Below are 26,477 nucleotides of genomic sequence, written 5' to 3' on the forward strand. Positions count from 1 at the left end.
CATGTATTTGCAGACAATAATATTTTTCAGTGTATAATTTTAATTTTGATTTGTGTTTCTTTATCTCAATTTTGACTTTTCAATTTTCATTTTGATAATTATTAAACTATTATTTTTTTATATTTTATAGCGTTAGTATAACATAGCTTGCGAATTTAAAAACATGTAAAGCAACTTCTTTTCTATGATACGTAAAAATTTCGAAGGTATATCTTCAATAATAATCAAGTAATAATGATTTTACTGAAACATTGCAATTTCTTTTTAAAAAAAACCTTGGACACGATTTATGAATTTCAGGTTTTTTTTTATAGAATTCACACACACAAAAAGTAAATAGGAAATTCTTGATTGGAAAATAACATTTTGTACCACCTCTTCAATTAAATATAATTTCAATTCTAATTAAAATTGAAATACAAAAAATAGTACGTTTTGGTCTATAATGTAAACCTCCTTGAGCTATTAAGATATTGTCAATTGTATGCGGTTACTATAATGATGTAGTACATTACAAAGTCTCAAAAAATTCTTATAAAACTGATCAGTCATAAAAATAACATATTTTAAAATTCTTCAATATGTGTCAAACTGAAAGCAGAAAACATGAAAAAAAAATCACAGTTTATTTGTATTGTTTTTCTTGAAGGTATATATCAAGGAGAATATAATCCCAAAAATTTTATATTGAAATTTAAACTACAAATGGCATTAAAAAATATAAAGAATCATGCACTGCAGTATCACATGCCCACTACTCAGCCTCTGTGGCAGTACAAGATGTTTTCTTACACAGTTCTGTCAGTTAAACTTCTGGCAACAATTTATAGAAGGTCAGATATTTTTTCCTTGTCGACCAGACAAGCCAGCATGATACAGAAGGCTGGTGCATGACAAAGGACTTCATTCAATAATTGTATGTGTATGAGAGTTTTATAATTGGTGTAATTCAGTGGTTTAGTGATCCCTATAAGTATTTACACAATGCTTAGGATTGGTAAAGTGTGTAAGAAGTATAAACAATCACATATAAACAACACAATGTCAAGAAGATATGGTGAGGTTAGGGACGGACAGACCAAGCATTCTGCCAGAAGAAAATGGAGGAGGAAGAAGTAGGTTTAGAATTATTGATATTGAATTTTTAGCAGAAGTAACACAGAAAGCTTGTAGGTGTTCTGCTTGTGGTGGAAAGGTGATTTTGATGGATGATGAGAAGAGAGAAGGTTTAGTATGTATATTACACATTTTGTGTGAAAATTGCAACAGTGATATACCATTCAAAGCATCCAAGGCCAATAACAGAATTTATGAAACAAACATTAGGTTTGCTTATGGCCTAAGGTGTGTTGATCTTGGTAGAGAAGGTGGGAACTTGTTATGTGGTATTATGAACGTGCCTGCTCCAACAGCAAGATTCACTGCTATGAACATGTCATTTTTGAATGCAGTGGAAGAGGTTAGTGAAGAGAGCATGAAAGTAGCTGTTCAGGAAGCTGTTCTAGAGAATAATGAAGCAGAACCTAAAAGACTTGGCTGCTTCCTGTGAGAGCTCCTGGATAAAGAGGGAACATACATGGTTACATGGAGTGTCATCTGTCATTAGTGTTAACACTGGGAAAGTGTTAGATTTACAAGTTATGTCAAAATATTGCCCTGTATGTTTGCACAAGAAAGACATGGACAGTGAAAAGGAAAAGGATTGGCAAGATGCTCATAAAAGTGTGTGCAACAGGAATTATTCAGGTTCAAGTGGTGGGATGAAAGCTGCAGATATGAAGCTAATTTTCAATTGCTCCCTACAGAAATATGATATAAGATATGTAAAGTACTTGGAGGATGGTGACTCAAGTGCTTTCAAGACTGTAGCTGAAATCCAACCCTATGGGAAAGACTGTAGTTTAGAAAAGCTGGAGTGCATTGGTCATGTTCAGAAAAGGATGGGTGGATGGTTGAGGAGACTTGTTGGAGAAAATAAAGGCAAGTAGTTGGAAGATGGTAAGTCACTTGGAGGAAAAATAGGCAGACCAAGAAGAGAAATGATAGCCTGCAAGTTTATTATGGCAGTGACATTAGAAATAATGAAAATGACTTGGAGAAGATGAGAAGAGCTGTGTGGGCTACATGGTTTCATTACCTGTCAACTGACACTACACATCAAAAATTTCATTTTTAGGTCCGTATTGAATTGAAATTTGCAAAGTAATGAAACAAGGTATTAGGATCCTCCTATTCAATACTAAATTATGTGAGAGATTATTAAATCATCACATATTCATTTATTTATTCTCATAGTACCGGTTTCAGCAAAGTGATTGCCACCATCAGCCTAGGGAATTTCTACAAAGACATTTGAAATTAGATTAACATGTGACTCTTATAGTTAATATATACTTAATAACTTAACCCCTTCAGACCCAGTGTCCATTACAGTGGACACAACATATTTTCTCTTATCATAGAAATGTAAAGGCTTTTGCAGCATTTTTGACTGTTTTTCCATCTCATTTGACACGTATACTCAATATACATACAGTGCTGCAGCCAGTGTTGGCAGCTATAACTACAGGAATAAACATTTTGTGCAAGATGGCTGCCCCTTCCAGAGGCAATGAAGGTATGCTATGTTTATCTTTCTATTCTAAGTGTTTAAATGATCTAGACCATCTTTTGTTTTATCAGTATTTAAGTTAGGAATATATAGGAAAACATTTTCTTGTAATTCTTCATCTGTTTTTCCACTTGAGAATATATGGTGAGTTGTCAAAATATGTCCACTATAACGGACATTACGTCTGAGTTGTTGCTGTGACTGTGGCAGACACATAACCATACAATGACTCTTCAGGTGTTATTTTATGTAACTTAATCACTACATTTATGCTGTTCAATTGAAAAAGACGACTTGGCTGCCTTTAATAGTAAAAATAACAATGTGGTTGCAATGCAAGAATTGGTAAGCAAATAAATTTATTTCCAAACAATGTCCTGAATTTTAATTTGTTGATATGGAGCTGTTGAGAGTAATATATCTTTTCAGTTTCTGTGGATGATTTAGATCATTCTTCTGTTTAGGTGCTGATGTACTGCAAAGGGGAGAATTAGAAGAAGAATTTGAAGAGCCTGATAATAAGGATGAAGAGGCGACCCCTGCAGATGATGAAGGCTGACAGTATAGGATTACCAGGAGAGTGTTCATACACACAGAGGAGTGAAATTAGTTGGAGACAGACCGTTCGTGCCACCAGATATTTGCTGGGAACCTCTTGAGGACTTGTTCGATGCTGATGAATTGACTCCTATCACATACTTCAGTTGGTATGTACCTGAAAAGGACTTCGAATTAATGGCACAAAAAACAAACATATATGTGCTGCAAAAGAATATTTCTTTCAAGATGACAAGGGCTAAAGAAATGCATTCTCTAATTGGACTGCACATTGTAATAAGGTGTTTAAAATTTCCAAGAGCTCGTTTATATTGTGACAATGCTCTTCATATAGACTTATATTCAGATACAATGTCAAGGGATCGATTCTTCATGCTGATGTTCAATCTGCATGTGGTAAATAACCTGTATATTTCAGAGAACTGCAGTGATAGACTATTCAAAGTGAGACCTATTTATGACAGCATAAGGAAACGCTGCCTTGAACTACAAATGGAACAAGAGCTATGTATAGATGAACAGATAGTTCCATTTAGAGGACAGCTATCTATCAAGCAGTATGTTAAGGGCAAAGAAAGGGGTGTAAAGATTTTTGTGTTTAAGGTAAACTGATTTGCCAGTCCTCCGTTAGTGACAGACAAAGAAGCAAGAAAGAAAGAGGCTATAAGGACCAGGTGAGAAGCTGGGATGGAAATCTTGTGCTGTTCAAATGGGTTGATGACAGATCTGTAGTACTGGCCTGTTGGAGTTGGTGAAGAAGATGAGGTACAGAGATGGGACAAGAAAACTAGAAAATACATTACGGCGAGGAGACCAGAAATTGTAAAGTTGTATAACCATAGGATGGGTGGTGTCGACAAGATGGATCATCTACTTGAACTTTAGAGAATTTTTATAAAATCAAGGAAATGGACATTGCGTATGTTCTTTCATGCAATTGATATTGCTTGCGTCAATAGCTGGCTAGAATACAAACGTGATTGTGAAAAAAATGAGATCCAATCCAAGAAGATCCTGAACCTGCTGCATTTCAGAATGAGGATTGGAGAAGCCCTCGTCAGAATGAATAAAAGAGCAAATCTCCTAAGACGAGGTCGCCACAGCTCCAGTGACATCAAAACTCCGCCATCTATGAAAAAGCAAAAGGCTGAAGTTTGACCAACAGTTGAGATATCAATATAAATGGTCCGTTATTGGACATCATCTATATAATTAACAGTTGAGATCCAGAGAGATTTGACATATCACATGCCCAATTATGATGGAAAAGAAGAAGCAACGCAATGTAAGAACAACGTGTGCAAAAAGAAAACCCATGTGTATTGTGATAAATATAATATCCATCTTTGCTTCGTGAATGGTTCATGGTGTGGGTTACTGTAGTCACGTCCTAGTTTGTGAACCATGGGCAACGGCCGAGTGGCCTAGTAAGTGGTCCTGAGAGTCGGGATACCAGTTGCTATGGAATGGGAGTTGGCATCTCGGACATATTCGGAGTCATGGCTCTCCTTCTGCTCAGGCGGCTAGGACTATACAATCCACCGGTGATCCATAACCCGTTAGAGGAGAGATCCGCACTTGGACTATGTGTAAGTAGGGTAGCATCCTGCTTCATGAATTTACTGAGCTCAGAACATTTTAAGCAAGCCTCAGACCTACGGGAGTAACGGAGTCCCACTCCCATTTGACAGGCGAGGGACTCCTTGGAAACAATTTGGCGAACAAAATGGAATTCGATGGGGAACTGTAAATATTAATGGGGCTTATGGAAAAAGAAAGTAGAACTAGCAGAGACAGCAAAGAGGATGCGTTTGAATGTGCTAGGAGTAAGTGATATTCGGGTAAGGGGAGATAACGAGGAAGAAATAGGATATTATAAAGTGTACTTGACGGGTGTTAGAAAGGGAAGGGCAGAGTATGGGGTAGGGCTCTTTATCAGGAATACCATTGCATGAAACATAGTTTCTGTTAGGCACGTAAATGAGATTTGGCAGTTGGAGGAATTAGGACGAGAACTGTCTCTGTATTCACCATGTGAGGGTGCAGATGACGAAGTTGATATGTTTTATGAAGCATTGAGTGACATCGTGGTCAGGGTCAACTGCAAGGATAGGATAGTGCTAATGGGCGAATTCAATGCAAGAGTTGGAAATAGAACTGAAGGATACGAAAGGGTGATTGGTAAATGTGGGGAAGACATGGAAGCTAATGGGAATGGGAAGCGTTTGCTGGACTTCTGTGCTAGTATGTGTTTAGCAGTTACGAATACATTCTTCAAGCATTAGGCTATTCACCGCTACACATGGGAGGCTAGGGGTAACAGATCCATAATAGACTATATCTTAACTGACTTCGAATTCAGGAAATCTGTTAGGAATGTACAAGTTTTCCGGGGATTTTTCGATGATACAGACCACTATCTGATCTGTAGTGAACTAAGTATCTCTAGGCCTAGGATAGAGAAAGTGAAATCTGTCTGCAAACGAATAAGGGTAGAAAATCTCCATGACAGAAGTACACGGATATGATTAGTGAGAAGTTTCGAACAGTAGACAGTAAGCAGGTTCAGGATATAGAAAGAGAATGAGTGGCATACAGAGATGCTGTAGCAGAAACAGCAAGGGAATTCCTAGGAACAACTGTGTGTAAAGATGGGAAAAGGCGAACATCTTGGTGGAATGATGAAGTGAGAGAAGCTATTAAACATAAAAAGAAGGCTTATCAGAAATGGCTCCAGACAAGGGCCTAGGCAGACAGGGAATTGTACGTAGATGAAAGAAAAAGAGCGAAACAAATAGTTGTTGAATCCAAAAAGAAATCGTGGGAGGATTTTGGTAATAAAATAGAAAGACTAGGTCAAGCAGCAGGGAAACCTTTCAGGACAGTAATAAAGAATCTCAGGAAGGGAGGGAAAAAGGAAATGAACAGTGTTCTGAGTAATTCAGATGAACTCATAATAGATCCCAGGGAATCATTGGAGAGGTGGAGGGAATATTTTGAACATCTTCTCAACGTAAAAGGAAATCTTCCTGGTCATGTTGCGAACAGCCAAGCTCATGAGGAGGAGGAAAATGAGGTTGGTGAAATTACACTTGAGGAAGTAGAAAGGATAGTAAATAAACTCCATTGTCATAAAGCAGCATCGAATTTTGACCTGATATGGTGAAGTATAGTGGGAAGGCAGGGATGAAATGGCTTCATAGAGTAGTAAGATTAGCATGGAGTGTTGGTAAGGTACCATCAGATTGGACCTATCTATAAGCAAGGGAACAGGAAGGATTGCAACAACTATTGAGGTATCTCATTGATTAGTATACCAGGCAAGGTATTCACTGGCATCTTGGAAGAGAGGGTGCGATCAGTCGTTGAGAGGAAGTTGGATGAAAACCAGTGTGGTTTCAGACCACAGAGGGGCTGTCAGGATCAGATTTTCAGTATGCGATAGGTAATTGAAAAATGCTACGAGAGGAATAGGCAGTTGTGTTTATGTTTTGTTGATCTAGAGAAAGCATATGACAGGGTACCGAGGGAAAAGATGTTCGCCATACTGCGGGACTATAGAATTAAAGGTAGATTATTAAAATCAATCCAAGGTATTTATGTTGACAATTGGGCTTCCGTGAGAATTGATGGTAGAATGAGTTCTAGGTTCAGGGTACTTACAGGGGTTAGACAAGGCTGTAATCTTTCACCTTTGCTGTTTGTAGTTTACATGGATCATCTGCTGAAAAGTATAAATTGGCAGGGAGGGATTCAGTTAGGTGGAAATGTAGTAAGCAGTCTGGCTTATGCTGACAACTTGGTCTTAATGGCAGATTGTGCCGAAAGCCTGCAGTCTAATATCTTGGAACTGGAAAATAGGTGCAATGAGTATGGTATGAAAATTAGCCTCTCGAAGACTAAACTGATGTCCGTAGGTAAGAAATTCAACAGAATTGAATGTCAGATTGGTGATACAAAGCTAGAACAGGTCGATAATTTCAAGTATTTAGGTTATGTGTTCTCCCAGGATGGTAATATAGTGAGAGAGTTTGAATCAAGATGTAGTAAAGCTAATGCAGTTAGCTCGCAGTTGCGATCAACAGTATTCTGTAAGAAGGAAGTCAGCTCCCAGACCAAACTGTCTTTATATCGGTCTGTTTTCAGACCAACTTTGCTTTACGGGAGCGAAAGCTGGATTGACTCAGGATATCTTATTCATAAGTTAGAAGCAACAGACATGAAAGTAGCGGGAATGATTGCTGGTACAAACAGGTGGGCACAATGGCAGGAGGGTATTCAGAATGAGGAAATAAATGCTCATTTAGGAATGAACTCTATGGATGAAGCTGTACGCACAAACCGGCTTCGATGATGGGGTCATGTGAGGTGAATGGAGGAGGATAGGTTACCTAGGAGAATAATGGACTCTGCTATGGAGGGTAAGAGAAGTAGAGGGAGACAAGAGACGACGATGGTTAGACTAAGTTTCTAACGATTTAAAGATAAGAGGGAAAGAACTAAATGAGGCCACAGCACTAGTTGTAAATAGAGGATTGTGGCGACGTTTAGTAAATTCACAGAGGCTTGCAGACTGAACGCTGAAAGGCATAACAGTCTATAATGATAATGTATGTATGTATGTATGTATATATGTATGTATGTATGTATGTATGTATGTAGCACAACTGCTTCATGTCTTTCCACTGGAAAAGTTCTTAGATTCAAAAATCATGAGGGGAAAAATGCATTTCATACATAAGAAACCTATGTAATGTATCAAATAATTCTATATTATGAACCTTGGTCATATAACTTGAATTAAAGTAACTTATAATGTAAATCTACTTGTACAATTTGTTTAGATTATTTTAAGGTGGCAATTACAACCAAATAATTTTTAGTGCCTGTAAAAATAATTCATGTCTGAAGGGGTTAAAATGGATATCCATGTAAAAGCTGAATAATGTTATTAACAAGTGTTACATGATAGTCGTTGAGCATTTACATTTTCAGGTTTACACCTTGACAATCATATAATTAAAAAGAAATTGACAGACTAAAATTTCTAAGTGACTGATTTAAAATATACACTCTGTGATTAAAAGTTATAAGTGATAAGTTATATTTTAATCACAAAGTGTATATTTTCAATCAATCACTCAGAAATTTTAGTCTTTTAATTTCCCATTATCATCCATTTCCGATAACCATATTAAAATCATGCTTGGCGATTTCAATGCTAAAATAGGCCGTGAGAAAAAGTTTCGTAATGTTGTAGGTAAGTGGCCAGCTCATCATCTAACTAACAGGAATGGTCAGAGATTGATCGATCTTTGTATTGATCATGGGCTACTTTTGGAAACCACACGATTCAAACGACGACCACATAAACTGATGACTTGGAAGTGCCCTAATGTTAAATCAGGGGAGTTCCAAATTGATGATGTAGCTATGGATAAGAACTATCATAAGGAAATTTACAATGTGAGGGTCCTCCGTGGAGTGGACATAGATTCAGATCATTATTTGTCCAAAATTAAAATAAAATTAACTCCAAAAAATAAACGCATTCTCTCCAAATGTAATAGGAAGAAAACATATGACCCTAGCTATCTCATTAATAATAAATTATATTTTTTTTTTTTTGCTAGGGGCTTTACGTCGCACCGACACAGTTAGGTCTTATGGCGACGATGGGATGGGAAAGGCCTAGGAGTTGGAAGGAAGCGGCCGTGGCCTTAATTAAGGTACAGCCCCAGCATTTGCCTGGTGTGAAAATGGGAAACCACGGAAAACCATCTTCAGGGCTGCCGATAGTGGGATTAGAACCTACTATCTCCCGGATGCAAATAAATTATATTATGAACAATCTAAAACCTATCTAAGTGATGATTTGGGAAGGGTAATTAACAAGCTAAAAACCATGGCTGAGGAAAACGCTCCCGTTAAAAAGAGGAAAAAACATGCTTGGTGGAATAAGGAGTGCGATGCAGCGATTCAACACCGACACAAAGCATGGTTGATTGATCAACAACGGAAAACAGAACAGTCACGCGAAGAACTTGTTACTGCTAGACGACATACGGCTAAAATCATCCGAAGGGTTAAGAGAAATTATCACACGGAGATGTTACACTCTATTGACGAAGCATTTACTCAACATAAGACAAGAGATTACTATAAAACATTTCGGCAATACCAAACAAATTATACTCCCCCAACACTCCTAATGAGAGATACTAATGGAAAACAGGCACATACTAATCAAGATAATGCGGAAATTTTAGCTAGATACTTTGAGAACTTGCTTAACAGTGAGGAACCTTCAGAATATCTGCAATATGACACACATCCAAAAAATAGGATACCTTTAGAAAAGATTACACCACCCGTTTATAATGAAGTACGAGCAGCAATTGATTCCCTTAAAAATTATAAAGCACCGGGAGAGAACCAAATCGTCGCAGAGGTATGGAAGAATGCTAATGACCAAACCATTCAGAATCTACATAAACATCTTATAGATATTTGGAATACTGCTACAATGCCTGAAGAGTGGAATATGGCAATAATTCAACCATTGCATAAAAAAGGCGATAGATCTGATCCAAATAATTATCGGGGAGTATCATTATTGGATATTACATATAAGATTTTATCTAAGATTATCTATAACAGAATACAGGGACATCTTGACTGTGAACTAGGGGAATATCAAGGTGGATTTCATCCAGGAAGAAGCTGCCCTGACCAAATCATCAGTTTAAAATTGATTATGAAACATCATAGATCTAGAAACAAAAATTTAGTTATTACGTTTGTTGATTTTCAAAAGGCGTATGATAGTATACATCGTGAATCACTGTTGAATGTCCTTCAGGAATTTGGTCTACATTCCAAACTTATTAGCCTGATTGGTATGACTCTTAAGAATACTCAATCTAAAGTTAGATTCAGAAATGAGTTATCTAAATCATTTGCAATTACAACAGGCCTCCGCCAGGGAGATGGACTTTCGCCATTATTGTTCAATTGTGTATTGGAAAAGGTCATGCGAGAGTGGACTAAGGTATGTCCTCCAAAAGTCAAAATTGGAAAAAATATCAAACTAAATTGCTTGGCATTCGCGGATGATCTTGCGATACTGGCAAATGGTTTCGAAGAGGCTAAAGTTCAACTGGAAGAACTTGCAAATGTAGTGAAAAAAGTTGGATTGCAAATTTCGTATGATAAAACAAAAATAATGCCTACTTTCAGAACTTTAAATTCAGAGCTATTATTATTAAATAATAATAAACGAATTGAAATTGTAAGTACATTTAAATATTTGGGTGAAAATCTCACTTGGAATTGCAATGAAAAACCATCAATAGAGAGCAGAATATATAAACTGAAGCAGGCACAACGGATAACTTGGCCTACATACAAAAAGAAATGTCTTTCGATTAATGCTAAATTTAGGCATTATAACTCTGTTATTAAACCAGAAGGAACTTATACTTGTGAAACATTATTTAAACTCAATACTAGATCAACAACAGAACGCTTACAACGAGTTGATCGAAGGATATTCAGGACGATCATAAACAAGAAACATCAGGTGGATGGACAGTGGAGATTGTTGCCGAATGAGGTTATCTATCGGGAAAGAGAGTCCATCACAGACACGATGAGAAAAAAGAAGAATTGCCTTTTTTTGTCATATATTTCGACTAAGTGATAACAGAGTTTTAAAACAATTATTTAATTACTTTTGGAATAGTTAATCAAAAAACAATTGGTTTAAAGAAGTTCAAAGTGATTTGGAGGAGTTGAATATTACCATGCAAACCATAGAAAACAGAGGCGAGAAAAGTATTTTGAAGAATAAATGCATCAGGCTTCCTCTGACCACTGTACAGAGGAAACAATATGTTATAACAGATGCAGAGAGGGCAGCCAGGTCAACCAGAATCAAGACTTTTTGGGAGAAGAAAAGGAAGACAAATTTGTTGTAGTCTGATTTAAGTGCTCCAATGTGGGCGTAAACTCTGTAAATAAATAAATAAATAAAATATGATTGTTAAGGTGTAAACCTGAAAATGTACATCCTCAACGACTATCATGTAACACTTGTAATAACATTATTCAGCTTATACATGGATATCCATTTTAAGTTATTAAGTATATATTAACTATAAGTCATATGTTAAAATAATTTTGAATGTCTTTGTAGAAATTCCCTAGGTTGATGGCAATTACTTTGCCGAAACCAGTACCATGAGAATAAATAAATGAATATGTGATGATTTAATAATCTCTCACATAATTTAGTATTGAATAGGTGGATCCTAATATCTTGTTTCATTACTTTGTGACAACTACACCTCAGCATTTCCTGTGTTCTGATAAGTGGTGCAAGATTTTGAAAGCCATGGAAGCTGGTGAGACAGACATAAAAACAATCTTCCTGAAGCTATTTTGCTGGCTATAAAACCAACTTTTAGGGTTCTAGCTGCACCAGAGTTGTTGAAAAGATGTTTACACAGCAAAACTCAAAATCCAAATGAAAGCTTCAAAGCTCTCATTTGGAAGAGGGGTCCTAAGACAGTGTTTGTTTCCCACTTGGTGGTGAAGATTGTTGCTTTGGATGCTGCAGCAGTATTTAATGATGGGAATTTGACCAGGTTTCACATTCTTAGGAGGCTGGGACTTACACCTGGAGTCTTCACAGAACAGATACTGAGGTCCGCTGATGAACAACGAGTTGCAAAGGCAGAGGCATCAATGCAGACCATTCAACAGGCAGCTAGGCAGAGAAGCAGAGCAGACAAGAGAGCAGCAGAGGATGCTAATGAAGAAGAGGAGTATGGTTATGGGCATTTTTAGGAGAGGTGTAGTCTTGAAACTTCATTATGCAAAGTTTTCTTTGATTTTCTGAATTTCACATTTTTCATACTTTAGGTACAATTATCTCAAGAACTACTTGATGTAATTTCATACAATTCTGAACACCAGTCAACCATACAAAGCTTGAAGTGGAGTAGAATTTTAATATGTTGAATAAGAAAAATTTATACATTAAACTACTTTTTGAAAATAAGAAAAAATTACCATCAAGTGCACAAAATTACAGAAAATCAACAAAAATATTTAGGAAAGTGTTACTGCACTTTCAAGTCTCTATACTTGTGTAGATTATTAATATATTTTAAATTTGAAATTTGATGTCATAACTTACTCAAAATGTGTACCAAAATCAATACTTCAATAACTTAAGAGAAAATTACAAGAGTGTCCCTTAAACATACACAGCAACTCATTACATTATTTTAAATGAGTGTACCAAATTTCATTTAGATTTAATGAAAATTATAGAAGATATGTGTAATCAAACATGTGACTGTAAATCTGCCTACGTAGTCGAATGTTTGACTTTGTCATCCACAGCCTTCTATATCATGTTGGCCTGGTTTTACAACTGCCTGGTCAACAAGGAAAAATATCTGGCCTTCTATAAATTGTTGCCAGAAGTTTAACTGATAGAACTGTGTAAGAAGACATCTTGTACTGTTTCCACTAGCCGTAACCTCGGCACTTAGTGGGGTAGAGTGGTTAGCTCTACGCCCGGCTGTCTTTGCCCCAGGAATTAATCTGGTACTCATTTTTGGTGTAGGCTGAGTGAACTTCAGGGCCATGTGCACTTCTAGATGTGGTAATCTTGTTTCTTAATTTTTTTCAGACTTCCTGACGGGGAACTGAACCCACGTCCTTCCGGGTGAACCAAGTTATGTCTTTACTGCCTTGGCCAGGCAGCCCACTCAGTTTTTATTGAGGATTTTTCAAGATTTTTAAGGTACATCATCAGAGTAACATATATACATGAACAATATCTTATAGCTGAAGGAGGTCTACATTATAGATTGAAATCTGTAATTAAAACTGAAATACAAGAAAAAGTAGAGTTGAAATTATATTGAATACGTAGAACAAGGTACTATTTTCCAATAAAGGAAAATAACTTTTTATGAACTCCTTGGACACATCGTAGGACAATACGGCCATGGAATGCTCCTGTGAAATGCCCGTCATCATACTGTATGATCTAAGACTGCCGCAGCTCTAAAAACTAAAGTTAGGGAAGTTGAGGAACACGCTTGTGTTGCTGGGAATGAGTCACTACAACATGTTGACATTCTAGATTACAGTACCATAACTAGACAGGGGTTTATTATTGATCCAACAATTTGCTTTGAATTAGAATTTTTTTTTTTTAATGCTATAGAGGTCTTTTACCCCTACATGTAATATGAACCAGCACGTAATCGGAATGGAGGAACTGTAGAGTGTTGAATGTGAGGAAAGGAACGGTAAGGACGACACAAACACCCAGTCCCCAGGCCAGGGATATTAATCATTTACAATTCAAAACCCCTGACCCAGCCGGGAATCGAACCGGGAGCCGCCGGGTGACAGGCAGACGCGTTGCCCACTACACAGCGGGGTCGGACTGAATTAGATGGTGATCAACCTGGTAATGTGGACAATGAAAAGAAGATAATTTATAACCCCACCATTCCATACTTCAAGAAGAAATTAAATTTAGCTAACATCGAATTGTTGAATATCCTGGTAGAAACACGAGAAACTACTCCAAATTAAGAATTTTGGAAGCGTTTCAGTTTAACTTACCCATTAATTTAAGAGACTAATAATAATGTTATTTGCTTTACGTCCCACTAACTACTTTTACGGTCTTTGGAGACGCCAAGGTGCCGGAATTTAGTCCCGCAGGAGTTCTTTTACATACCACCGGACTGAGCCAGGATCGAACCTGCCAAGCTGGGGTTAGAAGGCCAGTGCCTTGACCATCTGAGCCACTAAGCCTGGCAATTTAAGAGATTAAATTGCACTATCTGTACAGAAAAAGTCATGCCAAATTTTGGACCATCATTTTAGTCTAGTTAACTGTAGCATAGCTATTATTCTACACTATTCCGTAAGAAACTTATGAATGTATACCAAGTCTTACTGGCTACTGTCATTAGAAGGCATTACCTACATTTAAAAAATGTATAAGAAAATTAGTATTCCCACGACAAAAGTTATGTCAGTAGGGAAGAAACATGAAAGGATTGAATGTCACATCAGGAATTCAAAACTAGAACAGGTGAATTATTCCAAGTATTTAGGATGTGTATTCTCGCAGGATGTTAAGTGAAACAAAGTCAAGGTGTAGCAAAGCTAACGCAATGAGCTTGTAACACAGTCAATGGTATTCTGTAAGAAAGAAGTTAGCTCCTGAACCAAACTACAGTATCCTTACAATGGTCTGTTTTCAGACCAACTTAACTGTATGGGAGTGAAAGCTGGATGGACTGAGGATGTCTTATTCGTAAGTTGGAAGTAACAGAAATGAAAATACGAAGAATAACTGCTGGTACAAACAGATGGAAATATTGCACAAGGGTACTGAGAATGAGGGGATAAAAGCTAAGGTAGAGATAGAACTTGATGGATAAAGTTGTATGTACAAACCAGCTTTGGTAGTGGGGTAAACTGGAGGAGGAAAGGTTATATAAGAGAATAATTAAGTCAGCCATGGAGGAAATGAGGGAGACCAAAGCGACAATGGTTACTCAGATTTTAATGATAAATAGATGTGCAACTGTATGAAGCTACTGAGCTAGTTATAAACAGAAGGTTATGGAGAAGTGTACCGGTAGTTAATTGACAGGCACTTGCAGACTTAACACTGAAAGGCATAACAGTCTATAATGAAGATGTATATATGTATTTTCAGTACATACAAAGTGTGGTTATTAATAAACGGGACTGCTCTTCTGCCTTCACGGGTGTAGCGGGAAAGGGCATTGAGGAATAAAGAGGCAACCAATGCACTGGAAGATTCCTGGCTCTCCAAGAATGAACAGGAACCAGTGTAGGTGGCTTTGTTCTGCAGTCTCAGTTAGTCTGCTTTTAAGCTCAGTTTGAAATGAATGCTGTCTCGCCCAGTTGCCAGCCAAGCAGAGTGTGAATTTGAAATACCTTGTGAAAATGAAAAATGCCCAAAGAGGACTTTAACTTAATGAAGGAATTCTACATAGATTCTTCTATGTCACATACACGAGTTTAGAGTGGCACGAAAGGTTTAGTGAGGGTTGGGAGGAGGTGAAAGATAATGAGCATCCGGGTCATCTAATCACATCATAAACTGATGAAAAAATTAGTGAAATTGTGCATGCAGATCACCAACTGAGTATCAGGATAATAGCAGATATGGTGAACATTGATGAAAAGACTTTTAAGAGAAATTTTGCATGACAAATTGAACAAGAGAAAAGTGTGTTCAAAACTGGTCCCTAGAAATCTCAATCCAGAACAAAAGGACAGCAGGAAAGCAATTCGCTCTACTGCAACATCTTGCAGAACATCCAAGAGCAACAAGACATTCTGGGAAAAGTCATAACATGTGACAAAACATGAATCTTTCAATATGATCCTGAAATAAAGCGGCAAGCAATGTACTGGAAGATTCCTGGCTCTCCAAGAATGAAAAACGGAAGAATGAACAGGTCAAAATGCAAGGAAATGCTGGTTTTTTTTCTTTTTTTAATACTCTGGATATTATGATTGAATGGGGGTGCTTGGGGGTCAAAAAGTTAATCAACACTATTATCTTGAGGTTTTGGGAAGACTGAGAGAATGAGTGAGGAAGAAGCAGCCAGATCTCTGGAAAAACAACACACAGATTCTGCATTGGGACAAAGCACCAGCTCACAATACCCATTCTGTGTAGACATTTTTGGTCGATATATGCATTCCAATCCTTGACCATCCTCCATACTCAAGAGATTTGGCCCACTGTGATATTTTTCCTTCTCCCCAAAACGATCAAGGGAACTCATTTTTAGTCCACAGAAGAGTCTAAAGCAAAAATGCCAAAGATACTGCATGGGTTGACATTAATTACTTATAGCACTGTCACAAACAGTGGAAGATCCATATACAGTAGTGTATAGGCAGAGAAATTGATTTAAGTGAAGTGTGAGATGCTATCAGTCCCGTTTATTAATAGTCGCAACTTATATTTATATACAGTATGTATATATTGATCAATGGGGCTGATGACCTGGATGTTAGGTCCCTTTAAACAACAAGCAAGCACACTGATCTATGATTGTTGTTGAATGAATTTATTTTAGGTCTATATGCATAAAAATAATTGTTGCTGCTTCATTTTACAGTGTTTAAGATAATATGCTCAATAGCTTTGTGTACTTAATGCATAAAAAGTCTGGCTTGTGGTGATTGTAATGTTTTTTTCACTAACACCATGCTAGCACTCACCTACATTAAAACGAAGAACCATGGAAAACTAGCATCTTAATTGCATTCTTAAAATAAACAAATATTCAGTATGACCAGAAAATATTACTTACAAGTTCCCCACACATACTTCAGATGATTGAGCCATTCAAGAATAGCATCATCGAGAGGAAACTCTGGCTCTCTATAACATTTTTCCAGGTCAAATGACCTGTCGGTTGAATGGGATCCATTACACCATCCTCTTGACTGATGTGCCATCTCACAAAAAAAAAATCTAAAACAAAAAGAAAATAGGTATTTTTATTAAGCAACATTACATAACAAAATAATGCAGGCTTTTTGGTATATTTTTTACTTCATACCAACACAGATTTAGGTCTTATGGTAACGATGGTATAGGAAAGGGCTAGGAGTGGGAAGGAAGCAACCATGGCCTTAATTAAGGTATAGCCCCAGTATCTGCTTGGTGTCAAAATGGGAAACCACTGAAAATAATCTTCAGGAGTGCCGACAAGCCGACAGCAGGGTTCAAACTCATTATTTCCCGAATGCAGGTTACGTGACCCAAACCGTGCAGCCACTTACTCGCCAAAGAAAAATACAAAACTGAACATTAATAACAAAGCACTTCTATACATCAGTCCTGATATTGAATTCTCTTTTAATCACATACTTTTCTACTTGTTTAATGTTGCACTAATACATGGAAGATGTTGGCAACAGAAGGATGGAAAGGTAGTGGTCATAACTTTAATTAGGGTACAGCCCCAACATTTGCCAGGTGTGAAAATGGGAAACCATCGAAAACCATCTTCAGGGCTGACGATGGTGTGATTCGAACCCGCTATCTGCTGAATGCAAGCTCACAGCTGCGCGACCCTAACCATATGGCCAACTCGCTCAGTTTTCATCATATTTACAATATGTTTTGGTGTACCTATCCTTGTCATTACCTGCCATAAAATGAATTATCCATACAAACACTCAACAAAACAATGTTTTAACACTAAATTCGTGAGCTTTTTCTACAAATTATCTGATATTCACTATTTGTTCTCTAGCTCCTTTTACGATACAGAAGTTCTCTGTTCTTCAGTTTAAATAGACATAACTTACCAACTTTAATAACACATTCGGGGGACCCAAGCAAGCCCGGATCTCATCCCATTCCTTAGGCTTAGCTTTCAGTCTCAAGTGATGGGTCTTAGCTGTAATCTCCGTAATCTTGTTAACAGAAAACATCCGAACAAATAAACAGAAATGAATACAGTTTTTCCATTAATTCATTTGCTTTAGAATTATTATTATTTATGTTGGTATAATGAAAGTAATAGACTGGTTGGCTCATAAATAAAATTCAGTTTTTATTTTTACAGCAAAGGTGGACTTACATATCTGTGCCTTAGAAATGAAGTCAATGGTTATAAAATTGATGTCACAATGACACGCAGGACTGCAAAATGGTTCAGGTGCAGGGGTAGTTCTTCAGTCTCTTAAGACTTGAAAACAATCTTTCTGCAACAGAAGTTGATATACGGATCATTCGTATGAATCTAACGAACTTCAACAATTCCGAAAGCAGGGTCTTCATTCACTTAATTGCCTAATTTGGAAGGCACATACCCACCAAAATATTTTGGGAGGCGGGAGGGGCTAGAGGGACATGGGCCCCACAGAGTTGGGACCAGTTTGAATAAAAAGGCTTTGAGTCTCTTATTTAATAGATATAGTTTAATACTTGCATGGAATATTACTACAGGTACTCTACAAAGTTTCACTCTTGTATGAGGACTTGTTGAACAGGAGAACTGACCTTGACACTCAGCTGGTCCGCAGTTGACTTCCATTTCAGGAGTATAATGTATGAATCTACTCCTGTCAATTTTGTTAATATATTTCAACAATGTTGGTCTTAGTATAATGTATGAATCTACTCCTGTCAATTTTGTTGCTAGATTTCATCAATATCAGTCTAACTTATCTCTGTGACAACAGAATTCAATACTACTAAATGCTTTAACCCTAGAATGGTAACAAGGAAATTTAACGCTTATTGGTAACTATACGCTTCCAAGGCGTACATGGCACAAACAACGTCTGTACTGTCTCCTATGTTTCTTTTCTCCAAGGTTCTTTGTGTTAACCACATCACCAAGTATAGAGGTTAATTCAATTATATTTTCTTTCTGAAACTTGAATTGCGTGTACGTCTGTGAGGCTTATTGTTAAGTTTCTAGGGTTAAAGTAGCCAATCTGCTGTCATACAAGAAATCAAAATTACTACTCTATGAAGTTCATCAATAAAAGTAGGTAAAAACAAAAGAAGTTCATGAATAAACGGAGATAAAAGACAACAAAACACAAGTTTATTCCAGAAACTTCAAAGAAATGGTCACCAATCATCAAGCAAGGTAATTTACCAACCTTTAAACAAAGCTACACAGTATTTAATTCTGTGCAGCTACTGATTTAAGAAAGAGGTTTGCAAAGTGTTTTGTATGGAGTGTACTGTAGTGTCATATGGAGCTGAAACATGGACATTAAGAAAGAAAAAATCAGACTATTGGGAAAGTTTTGAAATATGGTTGTGGAGAAGAATGGAAAAGTGAAGTGGACAGATAAAGTGAGAAATGATGAAGTGCTAAGAAAAGGAGAGATGAGACACCTGATGAAAATAAGGAAGAAGAAAACATCGTGGTTGGGTCACATACTATGTAGAAATTGTCTTCAACAGAGGGTGATACAAAGAAAAATAGATGGAAGAAAAGGAAGAGGAAGAAGAAGGTTTGGAATGTTAACAGATATCAAACAAGGGAGAAGCTATGAACAACTGAAACAAGATGCTCAGGATAATCATGGAGGCTGTCCAGTTGATACCTGTCTCAAGACAGATTCACAGAAGAAGAAGAAGAACTGCTAGACTGGTGCAGGCGTTGTAAACCAGACCCTCTGACAGCGGGCAGCATCTGCCATGTATGGGCAACGGTGTGTTACTGTGGTAGAAAATAGTGTTATGTTTGGTGTGGTGTGAGAGTAGCAGGAATGCTGGGGAGCACTTAAAACAACCAGTCTCCGAACCAATGGCAGTAACTATTTTAAGAATAAAATTCCCTCAAGCCTACTGGCAATCAAACTGGAAACCGCAAGGACTAAAGATCAAGATGCTGACAACTCAGCCATGGAGCCAGATACTTGTAACAGTAAATGTGCCCACTATTTATAACTCTCCTATATATAGGACAGTTTATTTCCCTTTACTTTTACCATGAAGGTCTGATATTTACAGTTTGTACAGATTCAGTTTCTTTATTTGTCAGAGTCTGGTGAGCTAAATTGTAATGCAGAATTTTGAAGGATGGGATTAGGATCTCAAATTTTAAAATAAGCTGAGCCTAGGATCAATACAATGCACACACCTGAAAATTAACTCTAAAACTGGGTGAAAAATTGCATGGTATATTTTTCGATTCACCTGCGAGAATAACACTAGTTCATACTATCTCTCCAAAGTCTTCCAGAAATTATAGTCCAAACTGACATTTAACTATACACACCAAAATTAAATCCATCAACGATATTTTTTTACACAATGATTATAAGAATTAGACATAAATAAAAACGATTTCACTGCTTACTGTTTTAAAAGAAACAGGCATTTGTCCTAAAACTGGCAGTAAGTTATAAGTGTACGAGCCATGTTCAAGTAATGTTTTTTTAAGATTAAAATCCCTCAGACCTACAGGGTATCGAACCGGGAGCCCCCAGAACCAAAGATCAAAACGCTGAAAAAATACACTTCGAAAGATAAGAGATGCATACATTACTGTACAGTCCTCGAGAACATGGGAACGGAGCAGTGGTCAGAAAAATGTACAAGCCACGATGGTCCAATTAAGCGAGATCAAGAACTCCCGAGGAATGGACGGACATAAATATACAACTGCTAATGCATTCCAAGTAACAGGGTAGAATTGCAGACAATTTATGACGTTTAAATGTCTCTTTTAGTGGTCTATTTTCCTTACCGAAATATTCGCACCAATTTCAGAAAGGGCCTTTCCTGAACCTCCCCCCTACTTATAGGGACTATAAAATAATTTAGAGTGGAAAGAAACAGTAATATAAAAGGGGTAAGAAAAAATACATCTTCCTGTCAATAATATCTGTTTACGAATTACACCCAACACAACATATACGAACAACGTGCTTTTATTCCAAGGAATATATTGTATTCCATGACAACCATCAGGTTCGCCAACAAGCAGTCGTCAGGAGGTATCGAGTCGTCTGCGTTGCCACGGCCAACTGGATCACTCGCTGAGCTCTTTATACCGCCCATGACAATCGCTTGTGAAGCACAAATAAAGCTGTAATCGGAACGTTTCACCGTAATGCCGCTGGAGCGCTGGCCTACTACCCATTGACAGGAAGGTGTATACCGCAAATTGCCGCATTTCCAGTTTTATTTATATGGTTTTGCTGTCGTAAATGTTGGCAATGTGTTCGCAATGAAGTGCTTGTTGGCTTGATATTGGGATCTGATAGTTATGCGCTAGTGAGTTAATTTTTTATTGTATAGTGTGGTGATAATATTTTTTTTTAGTGTTTACAAATCTTGGTATTTGTGATATTCTTGTGCACCTTTTCGTACTTCGAGCAGAAATTTTATGGAAACAAGAACAAAGTGATTTCTTGCTGTAACTTCGTCCTGAACAAGGATTTTAATTGAATATTGAAAAATCACGACCGCATTGTAATCGAAACAGACTTCCAACGTATTAGGTCGTGTTACGTACTTAACATCTCTTCAACACGTACTACACGTACTACTACTTAACATCTCTTCAACACGTACTACATGTACGTAACACGACCTAATATGTTGAAAATTCAATATTCATTGACATGGCCCACAACGGGTGACTTAAACGCACTCTACAGTGTGCTAGCAGCAGTGCCAGACCTGTAGCTCAGATCCGTTTCTCATTCCTCTTACTCCAGATTATACCGTTCCCTTCCCTTTTCCTCAAAATGTTTCCCAATCTACTCTATATTCAACTTTATTACAACCTATTCAACTTCATGAATTAACTCAAACACTTATATCTTCGACAAGTTCTGCTCCCGGTCCAGATTCAATAACCTATGCTATGCTTCAATTGTTGCCATCTTCAACCCATAAGATAATACTCGAATATTTTAATAATATCTTAGCTGCTGGAAATATCCCTACAGAATGGAACATCTATCATCTTATACCAATACTTAAACCTGGAAAAACGCCAACCAACCCGGCGCGTTATAGAGGAATCGTGTTGGGTTCATGTGTAAGAAAAACATTCCTAAAAATACTATTAAATCGTTTGGTCTGGATTATGGAATATTATCACCTCATACCCAAATCACAATATGCTTTCCTTAAAGGAAGGTGTACACAAGACCCCCTTAATATTTTCATCGTTGATCTTTTGTTAGCTAGATATCGCAAACATAGTACAATTGCTCTATTTTTAGATATCAAAGGTGCATATGATTCAGTCCTCTTACATTTACTATGGGAAAAACTTGGATCAGATGGATTTCCGTATAAGTTCATATTACTTTTATATCAATTACTTACATACCGCACCCTTACCGTTAAAACACTACATACTCCACTTGAGGGTAGACAGACTTCGACCGGTTTACCACAGGGGGACGTTTTAAGAGGTGTTCTATTTACTTTTTATATGCGTGAATTAGAACAGATAATTTCAACATACGCTAGAGTTTTGCCTTACGCTGATTATTTTACTATATATATCTCCCATGATAGCATCCCTGAATGCAGGAGGATCTTAGCTAGTGTAATGCGTGACGTAATTAAGTGGTTGGATACCCATGGTCTAACTCTATCAATTCCTAAATGCACAGCAATGCTTTTTACGCACAAGAGATCGTATGACTACTCCCCCTTAATACTTGATGAATTTCTAGTTCCCTTCTCACTTCAACACACATACCTCGGTATCATATTTGATGATAAGCCCTCGTGGAAACATCATATTAATGCAATTCGGCAAAAAAACGGACGGGTATATCCAAATCCTTAAAACAATGACACGTAGAAGTTGGGGAGCAGATCCATTAGTAGCTTTATCGCTTTATCGTGCTACAATTCGCTCTGTATTAGATTATTGTGCATTTTTTATAGATATGGCCGCACCTTCCATAATTTCACATCTCAATCCCATACAATACAAAGCGCTTCGAATATGTATAGGTGCATTAAAAACTACTCCTACAAATGCCTTACTTGTAGAAACAGGTGAATATCCTTTGTGGATTCGTAGAAAGTCTTTAGCAGGTAAATACCTTCTAAAGAAATTTGCTTTGGCTCGGTCACCATTAATTCCAAAATTACAGCTTCTACATGAACATTATACGAAACATCCCCCAAGAGGAGAACGAACCCCTGCTACCTATCAGGCATACAAACTGTTGTGCACGCACAGCGATAAATTTCTACGTTTGCCAAAATTTCCTATATATTCTATCCCTTATAATAGCCTACTTTTCCAACCTAAGATCATAATATCATCTACAACTCACCTTTCTCCTTTAGAACACAATGTTCTTCATAGTCCTTCCGAATCCAAAAAATTAAAATTTCCTTATCTGAGAACGAAATCAGTATATACACTGACGGTTCTAAGTCCGAAAAAGGCGTAGGAGCAGCATTCTTTATTCCCAATTTCAATATAATTGAAACTTTCAATTTACAAAAGAAATTTTCTATATTTTCTGCAGAGTTATTTACAGTTAGACAAGCATTAATTCACGTTCAGCAACAGCATTATAAACGAACAACTATATATACGGATGCTCAAAGTATACTTCGCGCATTAACCTCTCCCAAACTCTCTTATAATTGGTATTTATACAATGTGAAATATTTATTGTATCAACTCGAACAATCAGGCGTGTACATAACAGTAGTGTGGATCCCAGGGCATTCCGGTATTTTTGGAAATGTGCAAGCTGATTCTGCAGCTAAGGCAGCTAGTACTCAAAATACAGCACCAATTCTTGTAGCCCTTCCTCCCCTTGACTTCCGTCCAGTACTTTACGATGTAGCATACAGTTCGTGGCAAGAGAATTGGCAATATTCCACTCATACAAAAGGCAATTTTTTTTATCAAATTCAGCCGCATATTCCTCATAAATCTTGGTTTTTTTATGGATCATACACTCGTAGGCATATCACAAATATCATACGTCTTCGTTTTAACCACGTACTTACACCACAATACAAGTACCATTTCCACCTTTCTAACCTCTCTACCTGCGTGTGTGGCCACCCACATGGTGACAGTAATCACATTTTATTTCAGTGTCCACAATTTGATTCTCCCCGTCGTCAATTTATGCAACGCCTTCTAAATTTATCCATCCCCCTTCCTACAAGTGATTCCTGTTTATTGTCAACCCTCACTCCCACTTTAATTGATACATTAAATAAATTTATTGATGAGTCCAAATTGCATTTATAAAAGGTGAGCTATTCCCTCCTTCATATAGTCAAAATATGCTTCTTGTTTCCACTGTAAAATTTATTCCAACCTCTACAGATAAATACAAGCGAATCATAACAAAGCGTGTAATTTTTATTATTTTTTTACAATAAATGGTCCCATAACATTATTTATCTCACATTCAAAATAAAACGCATATTACAAAATTTCGTATCCAAGACACTTGAGTTTATACCATAAATATAGTGACTGGACGAAATTCACAGAGTCCAACCCACACCATCAAGAAGAACAAGAACAAGAAGAACAAGAAGAACAAAGATGGCCTAGGCCACCATAGCTCAATTGGTAGAGCAACCGACGCGAAATCGGGAGGTTGTGGGTTCGGATCCCACTGGTATCCGGATGGCCATTTTTGTTCTGTACTTAACATCTCTTCAACACGTACTACATGTACGTAACATGACCTAATACGTTGAAAGGATTTTAATTTATGCGCTAATTCGTTTTTTAATGGTTTGGTGATTTGCTTTTTTTAACTGTGTTCGGAAATATTCGAATATATATTGCTATGTGCCTTTTTTGTACTCCGAACAGGAAAAAAAGAGCAAAGGGACACTATCATTTCAGAAATTCTCTGTAGACCTGGACAAAACTACGGAGTGGCTAAAAGCACGTAGCACTCTCACTCTTAGTTTTCCGTTTCTATTTCGGTTATTTACCTTCTTTCTTTCTTTACTCTGTTTACCCCTCCAGGGTTGGCTTTTCTCTCGGACTCAGTGAGGGATCCCACCTCTTCCACCTCAAGGGTATTGTCCCGGAGCGTGAGAATGCGGGTCGGGGATACAACTGGGAAGGATGACCAGTATTTCGCCCAGGCAGCCGCAAATTCTATGCTGAACAGGGGCCTTAAGTTGGGGATGGGAAGATTGGAAGGTAATAGACAAGGAAGAGGGAAGGAAGCAGCCGTGGCCTTACGATAGTTACCATCCCGGCATTTGCTTGGAGGAGAAGTAAGAAACTATGGAAAATCAATTCGAGGATGTCTGAGGTGGGAATCGATACCCCCCTCTATACAGTTGACCTCCCAAGGCTGAGTGGACCCCGTTCCAGCCTTCGTACCACTTTTGAAATTTCGTGCCAGGGCCAGGAATCGAACCCGGGCCTCCGGGAGTGGCAGCTAATCACGCTAATAAGGTATTTTTACCCATGAATTTTCTTTCATAGAATAATCCTTTAGGCGGTGTTATATTTGCCATATGACAGCAACACAACACATTTTTATCCAAGATAATCTGAACTTTAACATTTAAACATTGACGCTACTGCTATGACGATAAGGCCAACGTATGAAGTGTTGTTACCTGAAAATTGGGGCCGATGACCTAGATGTTAGGCTCCTTTAGACAACAAGCATCATCATCATCATCGTCGAGCAGAGAACAGTTTACAATTTATTTACTCAAAAATACTTTTCTCTCGCGGAATTTTTAAAATCTTCTTCTTTTTTCGCTATTTGTTTTACGTCGCACCGACACAGATTGGTCTTATGATGCCGGTGGAATAGGAAAGGGCTAGCAGTGGGAAGGAACCGGCCGTGGCCTTAATTAAGGTACAGCCTGATGTGAAAATGGGAAATCACAGAAAAGCATCTTCAGGGCTGCCGGCAGTGGGGTTCGAACCCACCATCTCCCGGATGCAAGCTCACAGCTGCACTCCGCGCGGTCAACTTATTCCACCCTACTGCATTTCAAGTAAAATTTATTGTCTGAATTTAGCACGGCCAACTTGCCCGGTGTTTAATATTCTAGTGAAAGGTGTGTATGAAATGTACCGGTAATCTGAAACTATATATATATTGAAATTAAAATTTAAACATGTTTGAGTCAAAATATTTATGTTATGCATAACTTACAAATAATATGGTAAAAGTAAGACTTTTATGTTTTGTCCAGCCCTCTTCCTGAGAGCAGCGCTTGAAGAATTTTAAAACGCTAACTGACCAATGACTCTTAATCTCAATATTAACATCAGAAAACAAAAGTATTGTGGTAAGTTCTGCTATGTATCTAAATGCCATGATGATAAAAACGATTACTATTATTCCTCACAATTAAGGAACGGAACGTCAGTTGGACTACTCCATCCTTCGCGGTTTCATTTCACGGCGTTATTTTGGCACATATCAATGAAAGTAGCCTTTAGGATCAATCATTTTAACAATAATAGTCAATGTAACGTACTATTTTATTCCCTAAATTAAGATACATCGACAATCAGAGTCAATATCTGAAAGTCAGCTGGACTAAGTCATCTCCCCGCAGTTTCATTCCACGACATCATTTTGGCAAATATCAACGAAAGTAACCTTTAGAAATAATCATTTTAACAGTATTAACCCGTGCAACATTCTCCATAACTCTAAAACAGAGTTTACACGAGGACAGTAGACTGGACAATACAGTGAGCCAAGACAATATTGTTCTCGTGCGAACGAACTA

At 37.5% G+C, this 26,477-nt stretch overlaps 1 protein-coding gene and 1 pseudogene across 5 annotated transcripts in view; one reads left to right on the forward strand and one right to left on the reverse strand.

Moving 5' to 3' along the window:
• The window catches only part of Nbr (exonuclease mut-7 homolog), a 311,108-nt gene extending 290,442 nt beyond the window's left edge, over positions 1 to 20,666 (reverse strand). For 2 of the 5 annotated variants that reach the window (XM_067145734.2, XM_067145731.2), the window contains exons 1-2: positions 20,488 to 20,666; positions 16,573 to 16,736 (exon numbers count right to left, since the gene is read on the reverse strand). In XM_067145734.2, coding sequence (XP_067001835.2) covers positions 16,573 to 16,720 — 148 coding nt within the window. In that variant the 5' untranslated portion in view covers positions 16,721 to 16,736; positions 20,488 to 20,666. Of the gene's footprint in view, positions 1 to 16,572; positions 16,737 to 18,275; positions 18,301 to 20,097; positions 20,251 to 20,281; positions 20,463 to 20,487 lie in introns of those variants that run through there. The other 3 variants (XM_068227278.1, XM_067145733.2, XM_067145732.2) reach the window with 3 other exon arrangements.
• On the forward strand, positions 2,102 to 12,019 carry LOC136872105 (uncharacterized; annotated as a pseudogene).
• Positions 20,667 to 26,477: the final 5,811 nt, after the last annotated feature.

The sequence above is a fragment of the Anabrus simplex genome, chromosome 4, assembly GCF_040414725.1.
Source record: "Anabrus simplex isolate iqAnaSimp1 chromosome 4, ASM4041472v1, whole genome shotgun sequence".
NCBI lineage: Eukaryota > Metazoa > Arthropoda > Insecta > Orthoptera > Tettigoniidae > Anabrus > Anabrus simplex.